The sequence below is a fragment of the Pinus tabuliformis genome, chromosome 5_2 (assembly GCF_031772625.1).
Source record: "Pinus tabuliformis cultivar Carrire ecotype Pingquan chromosome 5_2, CPIR1, whole genome shotgun sequence".
Taxonomy (NCBI): Eukaryota; Viridiplantae; Streptophyta; class Pinopsida; order Pinales; family Pinaceae; genus Pinus; species Pinus tabuliformis.
In genome coordinates this window covers 858848116-858875532 of record NC_142306.1, presented here as the reverse complement: position 1 = coordinate 858875532, position 27417 = coordinate 858848116, and the positions used below count along the sequence as shown (strand labels likewise).

General features: G+C 40.3%; 1 protein-coding gene across 3 annotated transcripts in view; it reads left to right on the top strand.

Annotated features, from left to right (window-relative positions):
• Positions 1–27417, top strand: part of SLP1 (Calcineurin-like metallo-phosphoesterase superfamily protein) — a 363036-nt gene that overhangs the window by 148298 nt on the left and 187321 nt on the right. For all 3 annotated transcript variants that reach the window (XM_089437119.1, XM_089437120.1, XM_089437118.1), the window contains one exon: positions 25111–25246. In XM_089437119.1, the coding sequence (XP_089293245.1) occupies positions 25111–25246 (136 nt within the window). The remainder of the gene's footprint in view (positions 1–25110; positions 25247–27417) is intronic.

Below are 27417 nucleotides of genomic sequence, written 5' to 3'. Positions count from 1 at the left end.
CACGTACCTACAAAAAAAAAACGTGGCTCCTTGCATTGATTTGCCCAAGCCGCACGTAACTCTGTCTAGCCATCCCTCTGGCGTCCCCTCGACTTGTCATCAAACATCTTCGTGGCTGCTCACCCTTCATTTGTATGCAGCAAATCGCCCTACGCTGTTGACAAGCATTGAAACCCTGCCTCTCACGCAGCTGCCCTCCTTACGCTGCAGCGTTCTCCCTCTTCCGCCGCCGTGCAAGCTTCTGCGTCCACATTTCATTGCTGCAACTCCCACGCAGCTCCCTCATATCGTCATCTGCTATTATACCTTCACGTTGGTTCCTGTCCAACCCATCAAGCCTTCTTCCCTCAAATCGCTCTCCCTTTCAGTGCGTCGAGCTGCTCTCAAATGCTGTTCCTTTCCAGCTATACGCTCTTTTCCTGTCCACAGCGAGTCTTCATAATTCGCAAACTATCTCTTCGCCTGCATCCTTCGCTGCTCCTGTGTCGTCGCATTTTCTCCCTCACGCCATCCGTCCATCTCTCATGCAGCTCCCATCGCACCTGCCATTCCCTCATCTGTCCGTCTTGCACGCTGACCTGCACAACGATTTACAAAGTGTTCCATCTTTATTCGATATCGTGTGTGTTAGGGATAGCATACTCTTTTGATTCATTCGACTTAGGTTAGAATAGATTCCGGTTTCTTTTTTCTTTTAATTTAGTTTTGTTTTATGAATTCATAATTTAAAAATAAAAAAATATAAATCTAAAAGTTAGTTTTCTCTTTTTTAAATTCGATTTTCATTTTTGTTATATATACAATTAGGTGTTAGAATTAGATTTTTTTAATTTATTTTTTTACTTTTGATCTTATTTAACTTAGGTTTCAGTTTTAACTTTAGATATTTTTAATTTTAGTTTTGCTCCATTTTGATTTTGGTTTTAAAATAAATCCAAAAAAAAAAAAAAAACTTTGAAAAAAGACTAATTAAAAATTGAAGATTCCTTTTAAAGTCTTTTTTCTATTGTGTTATAGTTAAATGTGCTTAAATGTTTATATTTGAAGATTAACTATTTGAATTTGGTTAGCATTTAAAGTTTATGGTTGTTTAAAGCATTCAATCTTTAGAAATTTAATCGCTGGATCATTATTAAAGCGTTGAGTTTATTGAATAGCTTGTATCGCTTGAGATATTTGATGATAAATTATTGTTTTACAAGGTTCATATTTCTGCAACATATAACAAATAATCATTTAATCATTAACTCCATAAGGCACTGGCACATTAATTTCTAAAATCAATCAGGTGCTAAATTGCCTTGCTGTGTCTCCCAACCCAACTGGTCCACAGTTGGTCTTTCTTTATCCCATAGGGTCTACCCCCCTTAGCCTCGGGAGACGGCTTAAATGGAGAAATCAGGGATTAGGGTGACAGCCCCCGCTCTGAGCGTTGTCGCGCTGCCCAGACAATCTGTGCGACAACACTTCCCAATCTGGAAGGGTTGCCCTGCCCAGTATGCTCTGGACAAACACCTCCCAGTCTTCAGAGACTGCGTTCAGGGCTATTCTCACCATTAATTCTTGATCCGACGTGGCTGCTATGGAAGTCAGCTAATCTCAGATCTCCTTCAATCAACCTAGGAAGGTGTCGATCTGTTCTCCCCTCTGCATCTGGTATGACCGCAGCTGCTTTTCTAGTAACATCCTTCCCTGCATAGAAGTATGCTGGTACAATTTCTTTAGCGCTTCCCACATTTCATTTGCCGTGTCCTTTTCGGCAATATGTGGTACTACATGGTCCTTGACTCCATCAAGGATGATGCTCTTGGCCCTCGCCATTGCCTCCTCGTACTTGTCATTATCAGCTGGGTCAACTGGGATCACTATCATCCTCAAGGCGAAGTGAAGGACACAATTCCTGTCTAGAACAGATAAGATTCTGGCCTTCCACACTACGAAGTTTGAGGCTCCGTCTAGCCTGTCTTGGTCTCTTACCCCGTTCACTGCCATCTCGCTGCTCCTCTACTTCCCTCATGGAAGTTCTTGGTATGACTCCCTCTGAGCCTTGATTTCCCTCCTAGAAACCCTTCTGCCAATGTCGAGATGCCCCCACTTCGATTGTTAGTGTAGCTGCACCATTGATCTGGATTTCTCGGCTAGAAATCCTCGGTAGCAACTCCCTCCTCCTTGGCCTTGCCCTGTTAGGTATTGTTCTGACTACAGTACCCCACCAGCTCCACTTTGCAACTTACCCATAGCCTCATAAACCCCAGCAAACTGAAGGTTAGAGCTCATAGGCTCTGCGCAATCAGGCACTAGCTGAAATGCTTCCCTAGCCAACTGCGTCAACCGTCTTGGTCTCTGCGTGAGCTTTTTCTGCCCTCCTCAGTCTCTGTGCTGGCCTCTTCGTGGTTCAATCTTGATGATGCAGGCACTGCGTCACCCCTTCCTTGCTGCTACTCTGCTAGGAACAACTTCTGTCACTTGGGACAATTGTTTTCTGCTGCTGTTGTTTTGCTCGGCTGATGTCCTCAGTTCTCCTATGATCTGCAACCACACTATGATATTTCCAAAAGAACATTACATCCTTCCATATGGTCTGCTTGGAGGTCATTCATAGATCTTCCCTTTTACAGTTCTACATAAGTCCAACCAGATGTTAGTTAAAAAATAATCAATGTATACTTCAAATTAGAATTACCTTTGTGATGATCTTTCACCGTGACATCTTCCTGTGAATATCAGGAACCTGCATGCAGATTGACACATCTTCCATAGATATTTAGTGTCAAGGGTCTCTATCTTTTTCCGACTTCTTCTGGGAGATATTCTAGTCAAATCTTCTTGGACTTTGAATGCCTTCTATCATCGTTGTATATTATCACGATCTCTTCCTTTCTTTTCACACACTTCATTCCCAAAAGCTTCCAATCTTGATTGTAGTCAACTTCCTTATGTTGCATATATTATGTTGATTTCATCTAGTGTGACTTATGCTCTTTTGCAATACTTAGGAGGAGGAGATCCTTTCTTCTCTAGATCATATTGTAACCATATGACTTTCATAATAATCCATGTGAGCATACCTCATTTTTCTTTTGGTCATCCAGACTTCCTGTAGTAGCTTCATCCGAAGGGACTTTATCCTTCAGACCTGCTTTCCTTGTTGTGTCATCATATTATTCCTTGAATCCCACAAGTTGGAATTCCTAATGAAAAACTTTAGCTTCCTTTCTCTATCAGTGAGTCCTTTGATGAGAATTCTATCAGAGAAACTTGAGGATATTTTATGTCCTCATTTGGCAGATATTTTCTTCTATGATGTGTTGATTTGGGGTAGCACCGGATGAGCTCTAGCCTTGAAAATTCATGGAGAGGCTAAAGCACATGAGATCTCCAGGACCCAGAAATGGTTTGGGCAGATTCTAACTGTTTTGGGAGATATTAAAATAATTAATATTTTTAATGGAGTTCCTAAGTCTAAACTTAGGAAAAATAAAATATTAATGGGTATTAATATAAAACTAGGTTAGAAGGTTCCAAAAGTCATGGATAAAGCCAAAATATTAGCCCTTGATTAGAGATTTAATCTCGAATGTTGAAGGACCAACAGGAAGAGTGTAAGAAGAGGCTTGAGGGTCAGTTGGAGAACACATTGAGGGAGACCAGTCAGTTCGATTTCTGGAGCAGGGTTAGCTGAGAAATTCGAACTAGTGGTCTGGAGAGCAGCAGGAGGCAGCAAGTACGGAACAGAGAGTTGGGAGCAACACTAGGGGAACAATGCAGAGGTTGGAGAGGCAGACGTAGAGGCTGTAGACTGCACAGTCACTGCAGGGCCTGCGTGGGTGACGTAGAGAGGCCCAGTGTTGACGCAGAGAGGCAGGCGCTGATGCAGAGGGTCTAGGAGCTACGTAGAGGTCGGCCAGGCTGACGTTGAGACTGGGAGAAGTGCTGAAGAATTTTCTCTCTATTGGGTAAGTCAGTTTGGCACTCAATTGCATTGAAGAATTGCTGAATAATAAAATCCTCCCTTGCTACACCGGTTTTCCCACGTTGGTTTTTTCTGGGGATTGATTGTCCAAAATATTTGTGTCGATGTGTTAATTCTTGTGCATGTGTTTGTTTCTGTGTTATCATGTGATATCTGCAGCAAAATTTATTTTAATGTTTACTGAAGGATTTTCATAAATAACTTATTGGGAAATAAGTAGGTAAAATAAAATAGTTGTTGCAGTGATAGAATTTTCACATGGTATCAGAGTGAGTAATTAGAGACAGGAAGCGAAAATCAATTATGGGTCGAGACCATGATGTAGAGGCATCTACGTCAGGAGATTCACACAAATTTTCATAAAATTGTACAAGAGAAAGTGATTTCGATTTCTCTATGTTGGCTTCCATGCTGGAAGAAGAAGTGGCTTGTGTGACTAGCTCTGCATCATCAGAGGTATGGTATATAGATAGTGGGGCCTCATGGCATATGACGAGAATCTGAGAATGTTTCTCAGATTATCGGGAGAAGATGAACTTTCAAATCACCATGGGGAACAAGGCAAAATGTACTCCAATTGGGAAGGGTACCATAGTTTTTCAAACAAAAACGGGAGAGCGGTTCCGTGCTATCATTGTATTGCATGTACCAAGATTGGGGATGAACTTACTTTTCGTGTCGCAACTTCAAGGCAAAGGCTATGATGTTTTCTTCATCAAGGAGAAAGTATACGTCAAACACCCGAGCTGGAAAAAGAAAGTGCAAATCGGGATCAAAATTAACAGGTTGTACAAACTACAACTAGAATCACCAATGGCACTAATAGGCAGTCATGGAGACAAGGATTTGAACGAACTATGGCATAGAAGAATGGGACATTTGCACCATGGGGCTCTGAGAATTCTCAGAAGCACTGTAACAGGAGTTCCGGATCTTAGTACAGAACGAGATGATGTATGCAGAGGATGTGCTCTAGGAAAGTATGCCAAAGCAACATTTCCTAGAAGTAAAAACAAGGCCAAGAGTGTACTAGGATTGATACACTCAGATATCTGTGGACCCATGTCCACTAAAGCTCTTAGTGGTGCCGAGTACTTCCTTACCTTCATTGATGACCACTCAAGGAAAACTTGGATTTATTTTCTGAAAACCAAGGACGAGGTTTTCTGTCGATTCAAAGAGTTCAAGGCTCTGGTGGAGAATCTGACTGGGAAGAAAATAAAAGTTTTGCACTCAGATAATGGTGGAGAGTATGTCGATAAGGACTTCACTGATTTTTGCGCTAAGGAGGGCATCAGAAGAGAGTGGACAACTCCTTACAATCCAGAGCAGAATGGAGTAGCAGAAAGAAAGAACAGGACTATTGTAGAAGCAGCTAGGGCCATGATGTATGATCAGGATATGCCAAAATTCCTGTGGGCAGAAGCATGCAACACAACAGTCTATGTTCAGAATAGAACTCCTCATCGGGCATTGGGCAAGATTACTCCAAAGAAAGTCTTCACAGGGAAGACGCCTGAAGTCAGTCATTTCAAGATATTTGGGAGCTTAGCATATTGCTGCATACCCGAAGAAAAGAGGAAGAAGATGGATCAAACTCCAGAGAGAGGATATCTAGTGGGATATAGCGAGAACGCTAAGGCATATAGAATCTATCTTCCAAGGAGCAGGGAGGTAGTAGTTCGACAAGATGTGAAGTTCATGGAAGACAGGGCTTTCAGAAAATCTCGAGAAATGCCTTCCGAGGAGTAGTCAAAAGAGGAACCGTTGGTCAAACCTCTTCAACCAACGGAAGAAAAGAATTCTTCCTCGGGTCAGGAAGAATCACAGGATGAGAAAGAGCTAATAGAAGCACATGCTGGCAGAGGAAGAACGAGTAGGGACATTTGTCAGATTCTGCGAGATGCAGAGGACTTCATCAGTGCGCTAAGGAACAATAAGAGGGAGTGAAAACAACCAGATAGATATCAGGCATTAGTAGCTTAGGATGGGGAGCCTGCCAACTTTCAAGAGGCAACTCAACATCAGGTTTGGTTGGATGTGATGGTAGAGGAGTACAACTCCATAATGGTAAATGATGTTTGAGAGGTAGTGCCAAGGCCTCGAGACAGGTCAATGGTAGGTTCGAGATGGATCTACAAGATCAAATACGTTGCAGACGACGATGTTGAGAAATACAAAGCTAGGTTTGTGGCTAAGGGGTATGCTCAGAAGGAAGGAATTGACTACGAAAAGACCTTCGCCCCGGTAGCCAGGTATACATCTATTAGAACTGTGATATCTCTTGCAGCACAGATGGGGTGGGAGATTCATCAGATGGATGTCAAAACGACATTTCTGAATGGAGTGATAGAAGAAGAGGTATACATTGAACAATCAGAGGGCTTTGAGACACACGAGAAGAAGTCTCATGTATGCAGATTGAAAAAAGCCTTGTATGGGCTGAAACAGGCACCTAGAGCATGGTATGTGAATCGATGGCTACTTGCAGAAAATGGGATTTGTCAAGAGTGACGTAGATCCAAATCTCTACTATCTGGTTGTAGAGAATGAGCCTCTAATCTTAGTATTATATGTGGATGATCTCTTCCTAACAGGATCATCTAGGTTCATCGGGGACTGCAAGAAGAATCTAGCCACGGATTTCAACATGAAGGATTTGGTACGAATCCATTATTTCTTGAGTTTGGAAGTTTAGCAGCAAAAGGGAGAGATCTTCCTTGGGCAAGGGAGATATGCTATAGAAATCCTGAAGAGATTCAGGATGGAGGACTCTAGACCCATGGCTACTCCAATGATCACGAATTGGAAGAAGATTGATGCATCAGAAGACAAGGATGTTAATCCCACCTTATACAGGCAGCTCATAGGGTCCCTTGATGTATCTAGTCAATACTAGGCCAGACATTTGCTATGCTGTCAACACCCTTAGTCAGTTCATGGTGGAGCCGAAGAGGGGGCACTGGGTAGCAGCCAAACATGTTCTCAGATATTTAGAGGGAACAGTCGATTATGGACTCTTGTACACCAGGAGTAAGGATATCAGATTGAGTGGATTTACTGATGCATATTAGGCAGGAAGTTCAGTGGATCGGAAAAGTACCTCTAGGTACTGTTTCAACATTGGATCAGGAATGATTTCCTGGTGCAGTAGGAAACATAAATCTGTGGCTCTGAACTCAGCAGAGGCAGAACATATGGCCGCAAGCACAACTTTGTGCGAGGCCATATGGCTTGGAAAACTGCTTGTGAACCTATTCAGAAGAAAGATGGAGGCAGACCAGGATCATGTGTGATAATCAGAGTTACATCAAGCTCTCTGAGAATCCAGTGTTTCACGGTCGGTCAAAGCATATTGATATTCGGTGTCACATTGTCAGAGACTGTGTCCAATAGGGAGCTGTACAGTTGAGCTACACTCCTACAGGAGAATAGGTGGCAGACATCCTTACCAAGGCCCTTGGAAGAACCAAGTTTGATTATTTTAGGGAGAAGATGGGGATGATAAAGAATCCATTTTAGTAGCAGAAATGGGTATGAGGTTGCAGTGCAATAGCAGTCAGCAGTAGCACAATGCAACATGATGAGAAGAAGTTTGCAGTGCAGATGCAGTGTTGGGAAGAAGGATCAGCAACAACATGGATGCAGAGGGAGTTGCAGTGTTGGGAAGATGGACCAGCAACAACACGGATGCTGAGGGAGTTGTAGTACAGATGTAGTGGTGACAGTGATAGAGCCACGAGCAGTAGTACAAGATGCAACATTGCAGAGGATGATGGGTAGGGAGGCTTAGCATCAGCACAGGTACCAATGCCGTATGATCAGAGTAATGCTCAGTGTGGAGTATTACTCGAGCACAGTCCTCGCTAAGAGGGAGTGTTGATTTGGGGTAGCATTGGATGTGCTGTAGCCTTGAAAATTGGTGGAGAGGCTAAAGCACATGAGATCTCCAAGACCCAGAATGGTTTAGGCAGATTCTAACCGGTTTGGGAGATATTAAAATAATTAATATTTTAAATGGAGTTCCTAAGTCTAAACTTAGGAAAAATAAAATATTAATGGGTATTAATATAAAACTGGGTTAGAAGGTTCCAAAAGGATCAAGCCAAATCTAATCTTAGCCGTTGTTTAGAGATTTAATCTCGACCGTTGAAAGACCAACGAGAAAAGTATAAGAAGAGGCTTGAGGGTTAGTTGGAGAACACACTAAGGGAGACCAGTCAGTTCGATTTCTGGAGCGAGGTTAGCTAAGAAATTCGAACTAGTGGTCTGGAGAGCAGCAGGAGGTAGCAAGTACGGAATAGAGAGTCGGGAACAACACCAGGGGAATAACGCAGAGGTTGGAGAGGCAAATGCAGAGGCTATAGACTGCGCAGTCACTGGAGGGCCTGCGTGGGTGATGCAGAGAGGCCTAGTGCTGACGCAGAGAAGCAGGGGCTGACATAGAGGGTCAGCCAGGCTGACGCTGAGACTGGGAGAAGTGCTGAAGAATTTTCTCTCTGTTGGGTAGGCCAGCTTGGCACCTAGTTGTACTGAGGAATTGCTGAATAATAAAATCCTCCCTTGCTGCACCGGTTTTCCCACATTGGGTTTTTCCGGGGACCGATTGTCCAAAATATTTGTGTCAATGTGTTAATTCTTGTCCATGTGTTTGTTTCTGTATTATGATGTGATATCTGCAACATAATTTTATTTTAATGTTTATTGAAGGATTTTCATAAATAAGTTATTGGGAAATAAGTAGGTAAAATAAATCAGTTGTTGCAGTGATAGAATTTTCACACGATGATCCCAGTCGATGATGATCTTTTGCTTATAAATACTCATGAGGTTTCCTAAGAGCTTCCTAATTAGTAGGATTTGGACCAAACATACTTTCTTCCCATGTCACGAGCTCTTACTTCTAATGCTTTTATCACGATGCTTCCTTCTAATGCATCCTATCTGCTTTACATTGCTTCCTACCTATAACTTACAAGTGAAAGAAACCTTTTAATGAAGAAGATCACCTTAGTCATCTTTTAGCTTCTTCCTTCTTACGCTTCTTTGTCTCAGGTTCTTTTACTTCCTTAGTAGAGTAGTCTTCTTCCCTGCCCCTCTTGCGATTAGGACAATCTTTTCTGTAGTGTCCAAAGTTGTGACAACCATAGCATCTTACTTTAGCCATGTTCTTCCTTTTCTTCTTTGGAATACCAAACTTTTCAAATCTTCTTTTCGTTTTGACACTAATTGTTTCCTTCTTTCTGATCTTTCTTCACTTTCATTCTTCATCCTGTCTCCTTCTGCCTTGATGAGAGACCATAACCTGATGTATGGGATAGCTTCCTTTTCTCTAGAGGCAATGAGGTTACCTTGTTCATTAGTTAATGCATTTGGAATTGCTGAGAGCATTTCGTTATCTGATACTCTGTCTCCTAGATCCTTTAGTTTTTCTTTTATTTGAGATGCCTTAAAGAGGCATGATGATATCCTTTCATCTATGTTCAACTTATGAAGTTCAGATCTAAGAGTTAAGATCTTTTCTACTGTGCTTCTAGAGAAACATTCTTCCAGCTTATCATATATATCTTTAGATGTTTCTAGCTTTGCTACATTGGAAATAAGTGAATCTTTATTGGATTCCTTGAGTATCTTTTGAGCCTTGAGATCTTTTTTCATGTATTCCGATAATGTTCGTTCTTCGGATGGCTTGGAGACTTTCCCATGAGCATGATCAATGACTTCATTTACTTCAAGGACAATGTCTATCCTATTTTTCCAAGCAAGGAAGTTTGATGCCCCAACCAGCTTTTGATCTTCCTTAAAACATGAAGTCATTTTCCTAGATTGTATTATAATAAGAGGTACTTACTTGAGAAGATCAAATCTTCAACTTTGATGATGAACTTGTTGCTTCTTGCTTCAAGTCTTTTGGAGAGGGAGGACTGCCTTCTATGAGATCTTTGCTTCAAGAGAGAGAGGACTGACTTTTAATTCAATCTTTCTTAGAGCCTCCACTTCCTTTGATGATGTGATGATATCTGAAATGCTTCTAGGGTTTCTGCTTCCTTCTTGAAGATGATTTCAAGATTCTCGCTTTCGATCTAGGGTTTTGGTTTGATGAGAATCTAGATTTCCTTCTTGATATCCTTTGACTTACTTTGATTCCTCCTTTGAAGATTGATTCTTGTGTGTCAACTTGTTTTGTCTGCCCCTTCTTGTCTTTAGCACCTTAGCTCCGATACCATGTTGAGAAATCTAGGGCATTCGATGCAGTGTTGCAGGAACCGTCCCCCCCCCCCCCAAAGGATCCAAAGGTAGATCCGCGTCCCGTACGGATCTTCCACCGATCCTTTGGCGGAATCGTGGATCGAAAATTGGATCCGTGGATCGTCTTTTTTTGGGTGGTTCCTGCAAAAATGGATTCGTGGGGCCCTGATCCGCGGATCCAGAAAGGATCAGGTGCGGATCTGTGGAGGTTCGGGCATGTATCCACCGAGGATCGCGAGCGGATCCAAGAGAAGGTGGACGGTTCCGCAGGGCTTTTTTTGTTTTTGGAAATTTTGAATTGTTTTGTGAGGAACTACACTTTCCGAATACTCCCAAGGCGCTCTCTAACGGTAATGTTAAATTCTTAAAGTAAAAGTGACATTCTCCTTTATCTTTCATTTCCATCCTTTTACTTAAATTTTTAACATTACCATGAAATGACTCAGGATGTTTGAGAGTGGTTCCAACCTCATTGGACTTCATATGGAGAAAATAGAATTTCATATCCCATTCAAAATTTAGCAGACTTAACAGTTTTCAGGATCAATGGGATTGTGGCGTTTCATTGGATTATATCATGTATGAGGGCATGTGATTGGCATTTAATCAAGAGCAACAAGCCCTATATGTACCCCCCCAGTGTTGGTGTTATTGATTGTTGAACTCCTTTGTCATGGCCTTAGCAATTATGTACCCTTCACTCAAGTCAAAATCATTGATTAGGCATGTTAAGCTTTCTCTACCATATTATAAGGCTTGGATTAAGCTGTTTGATCAAAATTAGGCAATGTTGACTAAAATCCCTATAGAATTGAAGTAGAGGCAAAGGCTAGACAAGAGAAGAGGAATCTAGATTGTAGATGGTTGATGTTGGAATGATTAATCATTGATGTACAATGGATGCCATATCTATCTTGATTTATGTAAAAATATGCATGTTTTCATGTCTTCTACAACTAATTTGGTATTTTGGATGTTTTTTTAATATAAATGCAAAAAAATAAAAATATATATATATATAGTAGACGCTTCCGAGACGCTTCGCTTCCTAGATTTTTGGAAAATGACACTTCCGTGTCCCTGCTTCCAAAAAACATCCCCGTTTCGTCCCCACTTCGTGCAACATTGATTCAATGTCAACATTTTCTTTGCTTGATAATTGCTTGTTCTTCTTTTACTTATGATCTTTCACTTTGTTAACTTATTAGTGTGTTCTTTTCATCAAGACAATTATCAAAATAAAGACAAGTGACACAAAATATAGGCTTCTCTAGCCAAGGCCAAAACCTCTCACCTCTTGAGAGGAAAACCCGATAAAATTCTTCTTCTAGATCTTCAATTGATAAGTACCAAGACCATGACAGTAAACCTTTGACTATAGTATCATTCCAAGACACTTGTCACTCACTTTGATCTGTTTCTCCCTTCGTCATCTTTCCTCCTAGGGAAACTCAGTCTCTATCTCGTTGTACTGCACCTCCATAGCTTCCCTAGAGAATCTTGGTCTCTAGTTCTTCTAGAGAGAACCTCGGCCTCTACTTTGATCACTTAGTAGAATTCTTCTAGAGAATCTTGGTCTCTAGTTCTTCTAGAGAGAACCTCGGCCTCTTGTTGCCCTAGAAGAATCTGCGGCCCAAACTTCTCACTGCCCAAAAAATTCTACTGCCCAGATTTCGCACTTCCAGAAAATTCTGCTGCCCAGACTTCGTACTTCCAAAAGAATCTTCACTATACCTAGTAGATGATGACCCAGAAGAATCTTCATCCTTCCCTTTTGCTGCTCCTTCATCCTTCTTCTAGCCCTCTTTCTTCTGCCTTCTTCATCGCACTTTTCTAGTGAATGCTTGTACGAATTGTGTGTCTCCAAATGAGGATGAGTAGGGCTATATTTACTACCCTTTAGGCTGACTTGACAGCTGGAGTTTAGGCTGACTTCATCTTGCAACTTCCTCATAGTTTGTAGGCCGACTTGAAGGGGTTTGGTGACAAGTTCTTGGAGGATACTTTACATAGACAATATTCTCCTCTTGCCAAGTGTAACATGACTTCATTTACATGACAATGACTCTTTTATGACTAGATGAATAACCCTAAAGACTCTCAATGGGAGTTCTTGACTCAAAAACAAAATTCCTTGCTCATGAAACCCATGAAGCAAGTCAATATAATATTTTCAGTTTTCTTATTTACATCTCTTTACATAAAATCATAATTACATGTCATTATGAATACTGTTGACATCTAATCCTTGTGATTGGGTGAATATATGTAAATAGATAAATAAGTAATATGAACAGTCATCGGGAGATGAACTGAACAGTCTCTCCCTCATGTATATAATGAAGACCTACCTGATGGAATAATACATACGAATCATTTTTGCCTTGAGGAGTTACTGCCTGGCCTGACATGGTATCAGAGCCAACTCCATTTTTTTAGCCTTTATGCCCTTTGTAACTCCCTATTCTGCTCCTCTGCTCTCCATTCAAAAGAGCTGTCCATTCAAAGCGCTGTCTCTCCATTCAAAACCGCTGTCCATTCATAATTCGCTGCATACAAAGCGCTGTCCATAAACGTTGCATACTGAACGTTGCATAGTGACCTGAACGCTGCTGCCACGTTCCTCTGCTGCAACGTTCCTCTGCTACAACATCGAAAGCGTTCCTTTGCATCTTGTTTTTCCATACGCTGCTCACTCCCTATGCACTGTTTTTCCATACACTGTTCGCTCCATATCTCTGCTCATATCTTCAGGATTTTATGTCCGACTACAGTCCTCTGCTCTCCTCATTATATTTTATTGAATACATTCGCGTCTTTAAACTACCACGAACACCAGGACGAGGCTTGTTTGGGTCGGAAGCAAACGTGGCATGTTTGTTAATTATTTTACTTTCCTCGTAGGGAATTTTCGGGTGCTTTGCCTCATGGTGAATTTCCATTGTTTTGATATCAGGGGCAATCGTTTTACAATGAGGGCATTCATACTTGGCATAGCCACCTTTCTCAACACCGAGACGATCAACTAAACCCGCCTTTCCTCCCCCTCTGCTTGTAGTTGTTGCATCAACTTTTGCTGCTATTTCCTTGGCTGTGTGCTTCTTCCACCGCCCAACGAGTGAGACAGCTTTGACTACACCCGTATCTGTAAATCAGGGTTTCAACAGGACAACACGCAGATATGCGATTGAAGCATCTGCATTACCAATCGTATTCTCCAAATATGTGATATAATCTTCAAAGTCAACACTTAGAATTTACTCCAGATTGATCTCGCATACGTGGATGATTGGTGCTAGGTTCAAGTCAGCACTTAGAAAACTGGCAAGGTAGTTACAAATCTGATCTTGTTAATTAAAAGTATCCTAGAACTGAATCCGAGGGTGAGGTAATCTGTGATTTCTAGCAAAACGATTGATTCTGCTCGGATTGAAGTATATGCAAATGTTAGATTAGAACCCATTTGCTTGCTAATGGGAAACGCTATATGGAACTGTATTGAAGTTTTATAATATATGCATTGAGATTAGATTGGTGAAGACCAAATTCAGATAGTTTTGTTGCCCTTTCATGTAAAACAATTCAAGAACGTTGCAGAAAAATGATGAGGAAGAGATTTGAAATCTTTTGAGAATGCATAGCTGATCTATGTTTTATATTTAAAGACAAAGACAGTACATGGAGAGAATGCCTTTTTGAAATGTAAAAAAAAAAAAAAAAAAAAAAAAAAAAAAATTACCACTAGAAGTACAATTCTACTGTATATTGGCAGAAGTATTTTTCTATCAGCAAAAGTTTTTTTTTACAGAATGCATTCAATCATATCCATGGTGGGAATAGTTCTCACTTGCAAGGAGAACTATCCTGAATGGTCCTGGATGATAAAACACACCCTCATTTTCAATGAGTTGTGGAAAGGAGTGTGTGTCGGAGACAGAGACAATGAACCGGTACAACCTACCTCAGAGAAAGAGCTCCTCATTTGGGAAAACAAGAACAACAAAGCTTATGCATTAATCGCAACATCTGTAAATGAAGAGGTGAGTCGCCATATTTCGTCATATTCAACTGCCTTTGAAGCCTTACAAAAGCTGAAAGAACTCTATGACTCACATTTTGCACTTGAAGTTGTTCAACTCATGATTAAACTCTTCACTCTTGAACTGCAAAATAATGATCCTCTTGCTCTTGCATCTGAAGTAAAGTCTATAATGCATGATATCAAATCCACTAAGGTTGAATTGGATATTCCTCTTATCGCTTTTCTCAAGGCACTTTATCCTACTTACTCCAATTATCTTGAGTCATTGCAAGCAAATGGAAATCTCAAAGATATCACCTTTGACTCTCTTGTGAAAAAGTTTGCTGAAAGAGAAAAAGCTTTTGGAAAGAAGACAGCCCCTGAATCTTCTGAAGAGGCTGTGTGCCTTGCTCACAAAGAAAAGCATCCTACTCAAGATTCTTCAAGAGGAAGAGGTGGTCGAAGAGGAAGAGGAAGATATTTCAGAGGCAAGGGGGGACGACATTCTCAAGGAGAAAAGGCAGATTTGCACTGCATTCGTTGCAAAAAAAATGGATCACATGATGCCTCTACATGCAAGCTACCATGGGACAAAATTGAGCAGAAAAGAAACCAACAGAAAGGTAAAACTGATGATACAGACAAAGGTAAAGCACCTGAATCCGCTCACTGTGTTGTGGCACAATGTAACATTGGTGTAAATGAAGATTTATGTAATGCTTCACTTGCTTCTTGGAAAAATGATTGGTTGCTTGATTCAGGAGCAACCTGCCACATGACTCATAGAAAAGATTTTTTTTGAAGATTTCACTGACAATGTTGATGGAGCAGTATACTTTGCAGACCAATCAAAAATCAAGCCATCAGGGCTTGGGACAATCAGGGTTAAATTGCCTGGTTTTCCAGACTTTCTTTTGCATCATGTTCTATATCTCCCACAACTCAAGAGAAACTTGTTGTCCTTGGTCCACATCCGCCAGCATGGTCACTCCATTCATAAGAAAAGATTCTGACCACTCACTTGTCATGAGGGGAATAGAAGAAGAAAGGCTGCAAGGAACCTCTGCTCATGCACAACATTTCTCATACAATTCTCATCATGAAGAAGGTACACTTCCATCAAGTTTATTATGGCATGCTAGATTTGGACATTTGAACTATGACAGTCTCCGCTTGTTGAAGAAAAATGGTGCTGCTGGTTTGCCTACAATTCCTAGAAAACGTAAGCAATGTGATGCTTGAATTCTAGGAAAGCATGGCAAACAGTGTTTTCATGATTCACATTCAAGAGCACATAGAAAACTTGAACTCATTCATTCAGATTGATGTGGTCCAATGCCCGTTCCTTCTGCAAATGGAAATAAATATATCATGACATTTATTGATGACTACACCAGAATGTGTTGGGTTTATTTATTGAAGAACAAATCTGATGCTTTTCAAACATTCAAGAATTTTCATAAATGGATTGAAAATGATGCACAATCTCATATTGGGTCTATGCGCACTGATAATGGAAAATAATACACATCAAATGAATTTGAAAACTATCTTCGCCAACATGGGATCAAACATCAAACAACTGTGCCTTATAATCCCCAACAGAATGGTGTAGCTGAAAGAATGAATAGGATAATCTTAAATATGGTACGATCCATGCTCTTCTTAAAAAATGTAAAGATAATGTTTTGGGCTGATGCTATTCTATGTGCTGCATATATAAAGAATAGATGTCCATCTAATGCTATAAGAAACAAGACTCCATATGAAATGTGGTATGGACATGTTCCTTCGGTAAAGCATCTCAGGGTCTTTGGTTCCACCTGTTATGCCTTGATACCAAGGGTACATAGAAACAAACTTGGTGCTAGAAGTCGTAAGTGTATCTTTCTGGGGTATTCAAACACCTCCAAAGCATATCGTCTCTATGATGAAGTAAATAAAAAGTTTGTTGTATCTAGAGATATAATTTTTCTTGAATCATCCAAAACTGACAATGTTGTTGAGCGGCAACTTGATCGCTTGGATAGATTCGCAAAAGCAAAATCATTTCAAGAATTTGATAATCAGATTCCACACCTTGAAGGGGGTAATTCCTATACTAGATCAACATGTGGAATCTTCTTCTAAAGAACACTCTCCCCCTAATGAAACTCCAACAACGGATGATGCTTTAAGTGACATGATTGATAGAATTGTGAGTCTCAATCTTGATTCAGTCCCAACTCAATCAACAGAACAACTTGGACCATCTGAGAAAGGTCCCCCAAAGTGGCTGACAAAGACACTTGAAAGTGTTCATCCTGATGAGGTTGGAAAGACAGGAACTAGAAATTCAAACTAGCAAAATGGAGGTGATGTGGATGACTCTAATTCACTTGTTGATATGGATGTTTCTTATGATTGTGAATTGAACTTGTCTACAGATTTTCAACCAACTTCCTTCAAAGAAGCTGCTTCTCATGATGAATGGAAAGAAGCAATGCAAAAGGAGTATGATGCCCTCATAAAGAATGGCACTTGGACGCTGGTTGATCCTCCATTAGGAACCAAACCAATTGGCTGCAAGTGGGTCTGCAAGAACAAGTATAAAGCTGATGGCTCACTTGACAAGCACAAAACTAGGCTTTTGGCAAAAGGTTTTGCACAGAAGGAAGGGGTCGATTATGAGGAGACTTTTGCCCCCACAACAAAATGGGCTACCATCCGGACACTCTTTGCCCTAGCAGCTCAGAACAGTTGGAAAGTCCATCAAATGGATGTAAAAACTGCTTTCTTAAATGGAGATCTAAAAGAGAATGTTTTTATGTCCCAGCCTGAAGGATTTGCTGTGAAAGGACATGAACATAAAGTATGCAAACTAGTGAAGTCCTTGTATGGCCTCAAACAAGCACCACGAGCTTGGTATGAAAAACTAATCGAGCATCTTCTGAAACTCAATTTCAAACATTATGATCTTGATGATGCGACTTTATTTGTCAAGAAAGTTGGCAAAACAGTTGTATATCTTGTGGTATATGTAGATGATCTTTTGATGGCAGGGAACAATGAAAGCTACATTGCATCCATAAAGAAGGAATTGGGGAAAAGTTTTGAAATCACTGATTTGGGCTATATTCATTACTATCTTGGCATTGAAGTAACCCAACATCCGAAGTCCATATTTCTTTCTCAAAAGAAATACATTGGAGATTTGTTGAACAGGTTTGGCATGACAAAGTGAAATCCTCTTACTACTCCAATGGAACAAAACTTAAAGCTCACATCTATTGAAGGAAAAGAATTTGAGGATGCAACAAAGTATAGACAGCTTGTAGGAAGTCTCAACTACCTAACTACTACCAGACCATACATTTCGTTTGCTGTTGGAGTCCTCTCCAGGTTTATGCAAAAGCCTTGTGAGGGACATTGATCTGCTGCAAAAAGAGTTCTAAGGTACTTGAAGGGAACTCAAGACTTTGGAATCAAGTATACACAGGTGGACGACTTCAGCTTGATTGGATACTCTGATTCATACTTCGATGGAGACAAAGAAACTGGGGTATCTACTTCAGGATATGCTATGAGTCTTGGATCAGGAGCTGTCTCCTGGAGATCATGCAAACAATCAGTTCCAACTTCCAGCAGATTCCACAACAGAAGCAGAATACGTGGCAGCAACTGAAGCAACAAAAGAAATTGTGTGGCTCAGGAAAATTCTTGAAGATTTGCAGGTAAAACAAGTACAATCAACTCCACTCATGATTGACAATACCTCGCAATAAAGTTGGCCAAGGACCCAAAGTTCCATGATCAAACGAAGCACATCAATATTGAATATCATCTGATTCGACATCATGTTGAGGCCAAAACAATCCATCTCCATCATTGTTCCACAAATGAGCAAATTGCAGACATCTTCACTAAAGCGCTTGGAAGAGAAAAGCTTGAATGATTCAGAATGATGCTTGGACTCACCAACATCCCTTCAGATTAGCGGGGGGAATGTTGACACCTAATCCTTGTGATTGGGTGAATATATGTAAATAGATAAATAAGTAATATGAACAGTCATCGGGAGATGAACTGAACAGTCTCTCCCTCATGTATATAATGAGGACCTACCTGATGGAATAATACGTACGAATCATTTTTGCCTTGAGGAGTTACTGCCTAGCCTAACAAATATTGAATCTAGTTACACTTTTCAACAATATGTCCCCTCGCCCATCTGTTGAGATCGTATGTTTGAAGGTGGGCCATTTACTCTTAAAGGTATGATTTTTCATTATGTAATTGGTTTCTTATGCTTGTTTTTCTTGGGCACGCTTGTGTATGGATTACTGGGTGACTTGGAAAGAGGAGGGGTTTTGACTGTAGTCTTGTTCCCTTACCTTAATTGGGGAGTTAATCCTCAACCCTAGTCCCATGGGATCTCCCCTATTGGCTTACAACTTTAGGATGGGCACTACTTGGGAAACCCCGATTTTGGTAGCGTGGTCCCATTTTCCCGTTCCACATTTTTCACTCCCCTTTGCACATTACATGCCCTATTTCATCATCTTCCCTCTCTGGGTCCACATGACCACTAGGTCCACAAGGCTCTGGTGTCACCCTCCCATTGTCCACATGTCTGGGTTGGGCCTAAAACGATGCCTTGGAGGTTGATGCAGCTAAAAAACAAGGTAAAAACATATCATGGCTACATACAAAAGGAAATATTACCACAAAATGCAAAAAGTGGTTGGGACAATAAAATTTAGCACTTGGGCAAAAGCCAAACCTGAGCTCTACCTCTTATCATCATGGCCATCACCCTGGTTCTTAGGGCCACTATGAGTGCCCCTTGTCTAGATCCTTGAGACATGGGAGGGTAGGCACCATCTTCTGTTCCCTCATTTGGAGCAGTGTACAAGCTTATTTTACACTAGGATACCCATGAGGCCACTGCTTGTGCCCCAACGCCACTTTGGAGTACCACATGATGTTTTACTTGGAGATCAAGGGGCCACCCCCTTGACCGTCATTCATGGAGCCCTTTTCTTCATCATGGCATCTTGAGGACTCGATTAGGCCTTCCAACAACCCTCCTACTCAATTTCTACATCATTTCAACTTCATTTGGGTGGCTTATCTTACACTTTATGGCTATTTGGTGGGCTTTGTCACCAAAGTTATTGTTATTTTGTACATTAAAATATTCTTATGGGCATCTTAGGCTAATTTGAACTTGTGAGAGGCTCATATAAATAAAGTAGAGCCTCGTTTGTATCAAACATCATCATCACTTCTTCGATCTCTCTCTTGAGAATTTCACAATTTTCCTTGGAATGTCTATTGGAGCTCTTTTGATGCATTTTGGTATTTTTGGGAGTTGAAATTGTGTTCTCTCTTGGAGTCGCTATCTTGATCTTGGATTGGATATATCTCTTGCTACTTTTTAAGTGCTTTTATGTTGAATTTTTTTCATGCAATAATTTCTAATATGTGGAAATCTTGCAACTAGCTAGTTCTTTTTATGCCCTAATTATTGAATATCATTGAAAAGTTTGTTAGATTGCAAATTTGTGCATGTTATTCATTGAATGGCAAGTAGATGAATGTTCCTAGTGGAATTCAACTTGTTTTTTTTCCATAAAAGTCCATTGATCTTAGGTGGGTAAATGCTAAAGAGTGAGAGCTAGGGCATCACAATTTAGCCTCCTTGAAGACAAATTTTAACCGGATATCAAATCACATAGACTCCATAGCCCAAGGGTAAGGCACTTGACACCCACCATCTGTGGGTAGTATGCATAGGAGAATTTTTTTCTCCTAGATGGTCCTCAGCCGACAGCCAACAACCCCTAGATAGCTCGATGTTCCACTTTCTCTGCCACCTGAGCCAACCATGTGGTCCCTTGCCCATCTGTTAGAATGTATGTTTGAAGGTGGACCTCCCAACCCCAAAGGTATGACCTTTGATTTGTATACTTGAGTAATTTTCCTTACTTGTCATGGGCACTTTTGGGCATGAATTGGTGGGGGGATTCGGCAGAAAGAGTCGGTTAGGCTTGTATTCTTGTCTCCACTGCTCGATTTCATGGTTACCTTTGTACCTATTCCCGTGGGATCTCCTTTATTGACCATTTGGGTTTTGGGTTGGCACTACATGGGAAATCCTGATTTTGGTCACGTGTTCTCGCTTCTCGACACCACCTATATTGCTCCCGTTCCACTTATTTTGGCCCCATTCATCTATTTTCTTGTCCGGGTCCACATGTGGCCATTGGGTCCACATAGGGTTAGCCTCCCCCTCCCCTTGTCCACACTTTAGGTCGGGCCTGGAACGATGCCCGAGAGGTTGTTGTAGCTAAAAATAAAAGAAAAAACATAATTTGGCCACTCTCAACAGGAAAACGTACTACAAAATGCAAAATATGGTTGGGACATACAAATTTAGCGCGTGGTGAAAAAGCCAAACATGAGCTCTACCCCTTATCCATGACCATCACCCTGGTTCCTATGGGCCCTAGATGAGCCTCCTCTATCATTAAAGAACCCATGATTGTCCCAAGCCCTAGTGGGTGATGAAATCCACTGCTACATATTACACATTATGCTCTCATGCCCTGGAGCTCCGAGCAGTTATGAAGAAAAATCAATAAAAGAAAAAAGGCATATGAAGAAGGGTGGAAAAACAAAGGTCGGGGTAACTCATGTACCACGATTTGCTCCCTCCTACCCATGAACTTTGACATGTGGTCTGGATGATTCTCCTGATCCCCACTACATTCCATTGTTATATCATTTGCCACCTACTACTTAAGGTAGGTACCATGGCAATGTCATCCCCTTTAGAGGTTGAAACCACCTAATAGGGTCCTTGGTTAACCCCATAATGAGCTTGGAGACACTTGTACATGCCAAATCCCACTATAGAAGGGCATGCCACCGTGAAGTGCCCCATTGATCCCATGACTTGTAAGCTTTATTACTTGAGTATTCTAATGACTTGTTGTATTGGAGGGCAAGGGGACGCATTGGATCTTATGCAGGATTGCAGGTGGGTCTTCATTTGGCGCTTGGTCTCCCTATACGGGGCCCTAGCCCTCCAGAGGGTCACATTGGCACTTGTAGGGTGAGCGTTGAGAGCCATGGGCTTCCACCATATAAGATATTACTTCATGGATCCCCAACACCGATCATTGATTATTCATGTTTCACCTTTTTGGATGAGGATGACACACCTGGTTCACCATGCCCAACCAAGTCCACACTTGCACCATGCACTTGGCAGATGTTCCAGGGCCTAAAGGATGTATCCCGCTGAAGAGGGAGGGCTTACATCACCATCCTAGCCCTTACAGATGCTCTATAGGTATTTTCAATCCACCTGGAGACCCATGAGGATGTCCTTGTGCCCCCACACCCACTTGGGAGCACCACAGGTTCTTGCTTGGAAAACAAGGGGCCAACCCCTTGTCCACTATGTTGGGAGTCCATTTCTACATCATGGCACCCCTTGGACTTCATTAGGCCTCCTCAAAGGCCCAACGACTCACTTTATTGATCATTTGGCCCTCTTGAGAGGCTTATTCATGTATTATTGAGCTATTTGGTGGGCTTGTCACCAAAAGTATTGTTATTATGCACATTATTTTATTTTTGGGGCTAAATTAGGCCAATTTAACTAAATCGAATTCATTAGAGAGTGCATAAATAAAAGTGAAATGAATCATTTGTATCATCATCACTTGGATTGGGTCTCTCTCTCTTGTGAGATTTTCGCTATATTACATCTGAAATTTACTGCTTTTCTTATGTGAAATTGTGGAAATTTAATCTTTATAGCGTTGCATCATCTTATGTATCATGTGTAAAGGGGTGAATGTTCCTAGAGATTGTTTCTATTGAACATATCTTGATAAGTAATCAATTATTGCACATTGAAGTATAAACTCTTCTAACAGCTGCTCTCATGCCCTTATTGGCATGTGAAGTTGTCTAGGAGGCTCCTTGATTGGGTGAAGTTCTTCTAAAACACAAATTTCATCTTGACTCCATATTCCCCAAAGGATTAGGCACTGATCCTCCATTGGTGATCACTCAAAAGCATATTTTTCTCACCTTTCTCTTTCTTTCTAGGCCTAGCCTCCATAGGTGACCTAGGGCATCAATTTTCTCACGATTCACCCATCCAAAAAGTTCGATCTCTTGCCCTCTACTGTGTTGTGTGTCTTCTAGAAGCCCTCCAAATTTGAAGCAATTCTGACGGTGGGATCTTGAGATATTTCAAGCCCTAGCTCCGAGATCGATTCTTGCCCTTGGTTTCCCTTGGCTAGTGACCTCATTGGGATCATTACATCAAAATTACTAAAAATTTCCCCTTTGATCCCCTTCTCCCCCTCAATTAGGTCAAGCACACCCTTGGTTGATCAACTCCACCCCCTTGACCTAATTTTGGGTCCACTTGGTCTTGTGTGGTCCCACAACTTATTGAAGTTATTTTCATGAAGACCATTTGGAAACCAAGTTTTCACAAGGATTTCTAGGACTAGGTATCTCCTTTATAAGTTTTATCCGCAAAACCTAGCCCTTGAAATCCCCTTGGTCCTTCCAAGAGAGCCTTACACCTTGCTTCTCAAACAAGAAAACCATACAATGGAGTCTCTCTTGTGAATAGGCCTTAGGAATCACTCCTTATCTTTTTATTGGCTCATTCATCTAGTGATTCCCTTTATACCGGGTCTCCTTCCATCAGTGAAAGTCCGTAAAGAGTAGGGAGCCTTAGCTGAGGTGACAGTGGGCTATTGCTCCATTGTTGCCCTTGACCTAGTAGTTACCCTTTTAGGAACCCTGCTAGTTTGAGTGGTAACAATACTAATCCGAGAAAACTTGATGATCACCCCCTTCTCCTTCTTTTTTTCTTGTCTTTCTAAATTTCAGCCCTAACCCTAGATGACTAGCTAGAGCTTGATGCGAATTGCATTGGAGGAGTGACTTTGGAAATTCATTTTGACAGGCTATTGTGTTGGTATTTCCTCTAGCTTTGAGGCAATTCCCAGGGTTAGATTGTGGAAAACTTAAGCGCTAGTTGCATTCCTAGAAATCATCTTGAACGTCTTGGTGAGAGGTCTTCTTGAGCGTTTAGCACATAGTATTTAGTGGAATAAATCATTTAAAACCCTTTCCCTACACTACCTTGATCTAGTGAGCTCTTTTGGAGGGTCTCAGGTCTCGTGTGGTCCCATTCTAGGCTTCTCAAGTATAGCGAAAGCCTATCTAAAGGTACATAAGCATCATACAAATCTTCTTGAGTTGCCCTAATCATATTTGGAGCCTTGACTTTAGGTCTCTTTGTCATCATTGAATATCATTATCCCTAGGTCTAGGTCTCCTCATAGGTCTTTCTTGGAGAGCCCTTAGCTTCTATTGAAGCATTGAGCCCTTAATTGAGCCTCTCCCTAAATGGGCTTTGGAAATCATATCATACCTTGTCATTGATCCTATCATTATTAGTGATTTCCCTCATACTGAGACTCCTCCCATCAATGAAGGTGCGTAAAGAGTAGGGGACACTGACTTAGGTGATAGTGGGTCTTTGTCCCATTGTTGTCACCTGGTCTTGTAGTTGTCCCTTAGGTAGCCCTCCTAGGACCCCTACTAGATTGTGTGGCAACAAGGATAGTGGTGTATTTTTGTTGATAATGATGAAGATGAAATGAAATGGATATGTATTAGGGTTTAGTTCATGTTTTGTTTGGCACATATAGCCTCATCTATAAAGGATGATTTTGGATGTATAATCTTATATATTGTGGTTGATTTGGATGTATAGTCTTGACTCTTATTTATAATGGCTAATTTTGAAATTTGGATTTATAACCTCATCCAAATGTTTCTTTTGGTTTTTTGAATAATTTTATCATCTATGGGAGTTATTATAGGCATGGGCTTCCTTTTAAAATGTCATTTATATATATCATTCTTATTATCTTGCAAGGTAATATGTTATCTAAAACATACTCACTCTCTATCTCTCTCTTTATATATATATATATATATTATTTTTGTATAATATGTTTTCCTAACTAACATGTTTTAGGGGGGATCACATTTCTAGGCATTCCCATTTGTGAAGCCTATACCGATTTCCAAGTTTTGTGCATCTTAGGTTTAGATATAAGCTTTTACCCCTCTATCTTGTTTTCATGCTATTTTATTATATGTCCTTTTACTATTGTAGGTTATTGTTTTTTGTTTTTCTCTTTTAGGAGATGGGTCAGGCACTGCTATATTGTTATTGTTGCTTGATGTGCGTTTGAGTCCCATTATCCTATGTTGGTCATTTGTGGATATTAATATAATTTTTCTTTTTTTCTTTCATCACTACTATGATGTTAAAGAGCTAGTTTATGCAAAGAATGACCATACCATTTTCTTCAAAGATAGTGTACATCAATTATATTTTATTTTATGTCTATTCAAGTTCAAGAGTTTATATCCCATTGTTTGGAAAGAAAAAAGACGTTGCATATATATATATATATATGGTTCTTAATAGAAAATGAATTTTTGAGTTGAGTTCTTTTCAATCATTTCAAGCTGTTGAACATTGTTGTGCCATTTCAAATTGAGTTTGAAAAAATGTTTGATACATGTAAATCAACTCCATAAAAAAATAGAATTCTTTTAGCAGAATCAGATTATGCGACCTGGATGAGAAGTGATAAAACGATAAATAAATAAGGGGTAATCGCATCAGAGTTTTTTTGGTAGAGATAAAATTTATACATGGATAAAATGTGTATTTGTGTTTACAACATTATATCTATGTTAGCAACTTTTTTTGTGAGGAGAACTTTGTAGTTTTGTGATGATGTTTTTGTATGGCTTTGGGGATTAGATGCAAAAACGAGCAATGGCAAGAAGTTCACTTTTCATGCCTGGTGGTCGATTGGCATGTGAATTGGCACGTCATGGAGTTGTGTTGAAGGTAAACGATTGGATATTCTGTCATGGTGGTCTTCTCCCTCATCATGGTGAGTACAACAGTATCTTTAGTAACAATTTTATTCTGCAGCAAATTTAGTAGTCATTTGAATTCCCCCCGCTCCCCTTCCCCTCAAAAATGCCCCTTATATTGCAATGATAACATAATATTACATTAATAAGTGCATTTATTATCTATGTTCTATTGTTACCTCCATTGCCTAGATATACAAGAATGGCCAACATGTTACTTGGAACCAAAAGTCTAATGTATCAAAATTCAATTGAAAAAACGCTAATGTAAATAAATCTTACAAGATAGGTCAACTTTGTAAAAATTTCTGTGATCAAATAATTTAGAAATTTCACCTCTTAACTAGAGGTTTCCTGGGTCTTAAACCTGTGAATTTCGGCCTTAGAGCTGTTTTGATAGATAAAACAGCAGCAACAATGGACAATATTTCATCTCTTAACAACCCCAATCCATTGGGCAATTCAAGAGAAAATATATCAAAGTACGTCAACAATTTCTTTCCCTCTAGGACTATTTTATCACGTGTAAAACAAATCTAACAATTTTTTCCCCTTTAGGGCTCTCTTATCATGCATAAAACAGATCTGGAACTTATTTATGACAGCTTTAGACACTAGCAAATCTGCCCTATCTTCTTGAATATTAAAGTTAAATCACTTAAGGATTGCAGCCTTATGTCAAATCAGCAAGACATATAAGTGTTGTGAATCACAAAACCATGAAACAATAGATGGTTGAAAATCAAGTCTAGAATTAAACAACTATTGGACAATTGGAAACTTCATTAATATGCATAAAGATGAAGTTGCGTGTGTTGAATTTTGTAGCTATGGTTGGTCTTCATAATTAATATTTTAGAATTTGAAATATATAATGAAAATGTAAGACATGTTCATGTCATTTTATTGATTAGCCCCTGAAAATTTTGAATTTTGTATTTTGAATTTTTGGCTCCAAACTTGTCAAGTTGGCCCTAGTGAAGAGACTCCCATTCAAGCTAGTGAGAACACTATATATAAGGCACTCGACCTCCTCCACAAGCAACGATTCGATCACTCACACAACAAAGTATCTTCTGGGCATACAAGCGAAGGAGAAGAAGAAGGATGAAGACATTTCAAGCATATTCCTTATCTCTCTTTGACTTCACCTGTGCGAATTTCTGGGCATACTCTGGGCAGCAGGTCGAACTTTGTGAAATTTCCTTAATTGCATATTCCTTTTTGTATGTTAAGAGTTGTGATGGATCAGTTGGTACGACTATCACACTGGTCGCATACTCCTTGAGACCATTCTCCTCCAACAACAAGATAATTCTGGCTTTTCAGACACCAAAATTAGAGGCTCCATCCAACTTGTCTTGATCTCTCGAACTTGCTGGGCCCATGTCTTCAAACTCGTGGAAACTAGACAAAAATAAATCTGGAGAGATTTGAATTGGGTTTTAAACCCTTGACTTTTCTCTTCTTGTGCCCTGTGCTGATTTACTCCTGCAAACCCCTGTGCTTTAGATCTACTCTAATACCATGTGAAATTCCCTTAATTGCAATTACTCAAAATTATTCTTCTATCTTATGCAGATGATGTCTTCAGAAATTAATTACGGCAAATAACGAATAAAATCACTAGTACAATTTTCACTAATAATAACAGGAACTGAGAAAATAATGCACACACATAAAATTCAGACACCGATATATTTGGACAATAGTCTCTGGAAATACCCCGAAGAGAAAATTAGTGTAGTAGATGAGGATTTTATTCTTATTCTTCAACAAAAAATTGTGATTGAAATTAAACTGCTTGCCGTAAATTGGCAAAGCTTTGACAATTATTTTTCTCCAGCTACCAGCACATAAAAACACCTGGAAGGAAATCAACCTCCCTCTGTAAGACATCTCGACCCTCTTGAAATAATTTGGTCTCCCTCTGCAAGTGCGTATGACCCACACGTGTGGCTCTAGTTGAAGGAATTTGGCCTCACACAACCTCTGGCAAACTCGGCCTCCTCCGACAATTAACTCGGCTTGACCTCATGGCCTCCCCTAGAAGAAATCTGCCTCTGAAACGTCTTCTTTCTCCCACATGTGCGAATGCAAACTCGACCTCCCAGAAACCCTTGCACACTAGAATAATTTCGGCCTCCTCTAGAGAAATCGAATTGGAAAATCTCTCCCTTTGAATCTC